This window comes from Silene latifolia, chromosome 4 (assembly GCF_048544455.1).
Source record: "Silene latifolia isolate original U9 population chromosome 4, ASM4854445v1, whole genome shotgun sequence".
NCBI lineage: Eukaryota > Viridiplantae > Streptophyta > Magnoliopsida > Caryophyllales > Caryophyllaceae > Silene > Silene latifolia.
The window spans coordinates 20664017-20667683 of NC_133529.1; the positions used below are offsets into that span (position 1 = coordinate 20664017).

General features: G+C 37.7%; 1 protein-coding gene across 1 annotated transcript; it reads left to right on the forward strand.

Moving 5' to 3' along the window:
• Nucleotides 1-2877: 2877 nt before the first annotated feature.
• LOC141651204 (uncharacterized) lies at nt 2878-3667 on the forward strand. The gene is made up of 3 exons (XM_074458925.1): nt 2878-2937; nt 3048-3167; nt 3275-3667. Exons 1-3 carry the CDS (start codon nt 2929-2931, stop codon nt 3665-3667), a joined length of 522 nt encoding a protein of 173 aa, XP_074315026.1. The 5' UTR covers nt 2878-2928.

The following is a 3667-nucleotide window of genomic DNA, read 5'->3' on the forward strand; positions in this document are numbered from 1 at the left end:
GAGGAGAAGGTTCCATGGGTTGAGGACGATGTTCCATAAAAATCGATTGCGGTACCGCAAATGTAAACCGTGTTGCGTTGGATAGAGCCGCCAAGGGTAGATGGTGGAAGGGTGGTTTGGCCGTCCTGGTGTTCTGATTCTTGGGGTGTTTCATTGTCGGGATTTCTTATTTTTATTTGCATGAAAGTGTTTCATTTGTTTATTTTGATTTTGATATGGATATCTTTGATTGTTTCACTTTTGATTTTGATTGGATTTTTGTTGAGTTTATCGATCCGGTACTTAAGAGGGGGAGGGGTTGAATTAAGTACCCTTTTAAAAATTAATGCGAAATTAAAGCACTAGGTCGTTCACGAATTTCCTTCTGAAATAATACACAGGCTAATTGAACAGTCTCGGCGACTGTTCAAACAATCAGAGTTGTGCTGTATTGTTCGTTTGAGTGAATACGTGAATCAAAAAGGAAAAACAAATAAAAACAAAGGCAAACGAAATAAAGAAAGCAAGAGACACACGATTTTTAATGTGGTTCGACCTACTCTCTAAAGGTCTACGTCCACCCTCTCTCTTATTATTATTTCCTTTATAACCAAACTCGATTACAAAGAAAACCCCCACGATCAACCCCGATCGTGCGACTCGAGTACAACCCCGTACCCCAAAAACACTCTCTCACAAAAGGAAAAAATTACAACACAAATTGTCTCCTTATATGGTTCAATGAATTAGAACAATGGAGAACGAATTTAGTCTTATGAGTATAAGAACTTGTGTACTCAAGATCAATCCAAAAACACACGGCTTTCTTAAAATATTTTGCAAAAACAAAAAGGACGTTTAAAACAGATTTGCAAAAGTTCTTTTAACAAGTGTTGCACGAGAATGATTTTTGCAGAAATCTTTTTGACTCTTAAGCTCTTGTAAAGTTTTTTGGTTACCTTTTTGCAAATGATTTTTCCGTATTATATAAAAGCTAAAAGGTTGACCTAATAGAATCTTTTTAGTTAAGCAACCAACCTTAACCAAAATCTTTGACCGTGATATTTTAGTTGCCTTTTCAAACACAAACTCCTCAAAATATAAAGATATAATTCTTGAACAAACTGAGGAAGATCGTACAAAATAATTTTCCATTAAAAACAATTATTAAAAAATCTTAACTTGAAATTATTTTGTCCAAAATAATGAGCCGTGATTTATTGGACCGAACAAAAGAGTAAACACACATTTTATATTCTTACATATTTCTAGACCCAATCCAAGACATGATCCGAGTAACGTCCAACTTTTCTTCCGAGCAAATACGATCTACTCGTGGACCTGTCATACACATCTAGCACACACAATTAATTTAGAGGAATAAAAGTGAAGGACTTGTCATCATCAACAAACTAGATGCAACAAATTCCCCCTTTGATGATGGCAAGTCCCTAAATAAAATTTCCCTCTCAACAATAGAATACTCCTGCAAACATCCAAGTAAATCCAAGACAGTAATAACGAATAGAAATAGGAAACAAACATGATCAGTAAAAAAACTACTAAACCAAAGTTCATGAAACATAGTCGAGATTATCATAGGCATAGGTCTACTATCAGCAGCTACTAAGTACACTAGAGTCCCTAAATCTTTCCCCCTCTTGACATCATCAAAAGGAGAAGGACGGTCAAAATGTGTCAACGCATCGCCCCATGGTCAGTTAAGTGTCAGTGCACCTACCGGACACAGTCAAAAGACATCATCGAAATAAGTACAGACCACTAAGAAAAGCACGAATAATACATAATCAGCAATTAGCACTACAAGAAAAACTAAAACAGGCGACCGAAATTTGGCGACTGATATAATTAGTCGCCAAATTGGCGACTGATTTTCAAATTGGCGATCAAATCGATCGCCAATTTGGCGATCTCTTTTTTAAAAGGGAATCAAACTTGCGTGAGAGAGTTTAAATTTGGCGATCGATTTATGTGTAGTCGCCAATTTGGAGACTGAATTTCAGTCGCCAAAATGAATTTCAGTCGCCAATTTTTTTAGTAGAAACCAGGCTGTCATTTTTTAAAAAGGGAATCAATTTGGCGACCGAGTTTTAAAATTTGGCGACTGATATATGTGTAGTCGCCAAATTTGGCGACTGAAAGTCAGTCGCCAAATGGCTTTTCAGTCGCCAAATTTTTTTATAGAAAAACGGAACTCCTCTCTCCTGCTTTACTCTTTCGAAACAAAAAAAAAAAAAAAAAAGAAGAGAGGAAAGCAGCGGGCGAAACAGGCGACGACAACAGTCAACAACCACACAACCACACCACCACTTCCACCACTTCCACCACCGTGACCACCGTTCTCATTGCCTCCATCACTCTCTTTAATTAGGTTAGTTTTTTTTGTTTAATTTCAGTTTAATTAGTTTAATTTGTTAGATTAATTTGTAGTTAGTTTGATTAATTTGTGGTTAGTTTGTTAGATTTATTTGTAGTTAGTATGTTAGATTAATTTGTAGTTAGATTTAGTTTAATTTGTGTTTGAATTAAAAGGGAATGATTAAGCGGGTTTGTGTTTAGGTTTAGGGTTATGGGTGGGGGTTTGGTCGGCCGTGGGTGGCGGTGGGGGAAGGGTGGCGGTGGTCCGTGGGTGGCGGTGGGGGAAGGGTGGCGGTGGGGGAAGGGTGGCGGTGATATTTAATTAACTTGTTTTGTTATTTGTATTAATTAGTATATACTCTCTTATATTATAAATAATATCAGTAACTTATTACTTATGATTTCATATGTGTAATTGCAGGTGACAAGTATGAAGGCTTAATAAAGCATACCAAAACTCCCGCTTTTCAGAAGAAGTCTAAGCAAGCATCCCTCAACAAAAGAGGAGGAAAAGAAGACGCCGTGAACGAGCCTACTCATTACGCGGGTTCACGATCGTTCTGGAATCGTATGTTGGGGGTAAGTTTGTCTATTATTTCACACTTTTTTTTTGTTTTCAATGCAACATGTTTATTTTATGTTAGATTTTTTGTTGATTTTCTAACATGTATGTTTTTTTTTTCATTCAGAGAGGAAAGAAGAAGTCACAGCCGATTGCGACGGTACCAGAACTGTTTCTGGACACGCATTCCAGGGTTGACCACAAAGGGGTTAGAACTTGGACTAAGCCAAAAGACAAGCAATTATATGTAAGTTTCCGTAACACTTAATTTTTGTTAATTTACTCTCTTTTAAAATGTCGTATATAAGGTGGTTACCATATTAACTTACAACCATTTGTTTAATTATATTGTAGGAAGCATTTGAACAAGAAAAAGCCGCCAATCCAGAAACTCCGGATAATGACATATGGTATAAGTTGGTGGATGGCTTCAAGAAAGGGCACGTGTATGGTACCGGAAGTTCAACACCGGCTTTCTATGAGAAAACGCGTAGGAGATCGACTTCAACAATTCCCAGCAACACGTATCAACCGGGAATTATTAGTCAACTTCAAGGTCAAATAAGAGAGCGTGATGAACGTGATGCCAAACGTGATGAAGAATTGCGCCAAATGAAGGAAAGAATGGCAATGTTTGAGACTTGGTGGCAAGGTTGTAACCCCGGATCTCGACCCAACTACGATCCAAATGATCCGCATGGTCCACATGGGGGGAGTGGAGCCGGTGTTGGCTTCCAAGTAAGCTGA

Coding starts and splice junctions, on each gene's coding strand:
- LOC141651204 (XM_074458925.1), top strand. Junction 3,168..3,274: donor CAAAAGACAAGCAATTATAT/GTAAGTTTCCGT, acceptor ATTATATTGTAG/GAAGCATTTGAACAAGAAAA.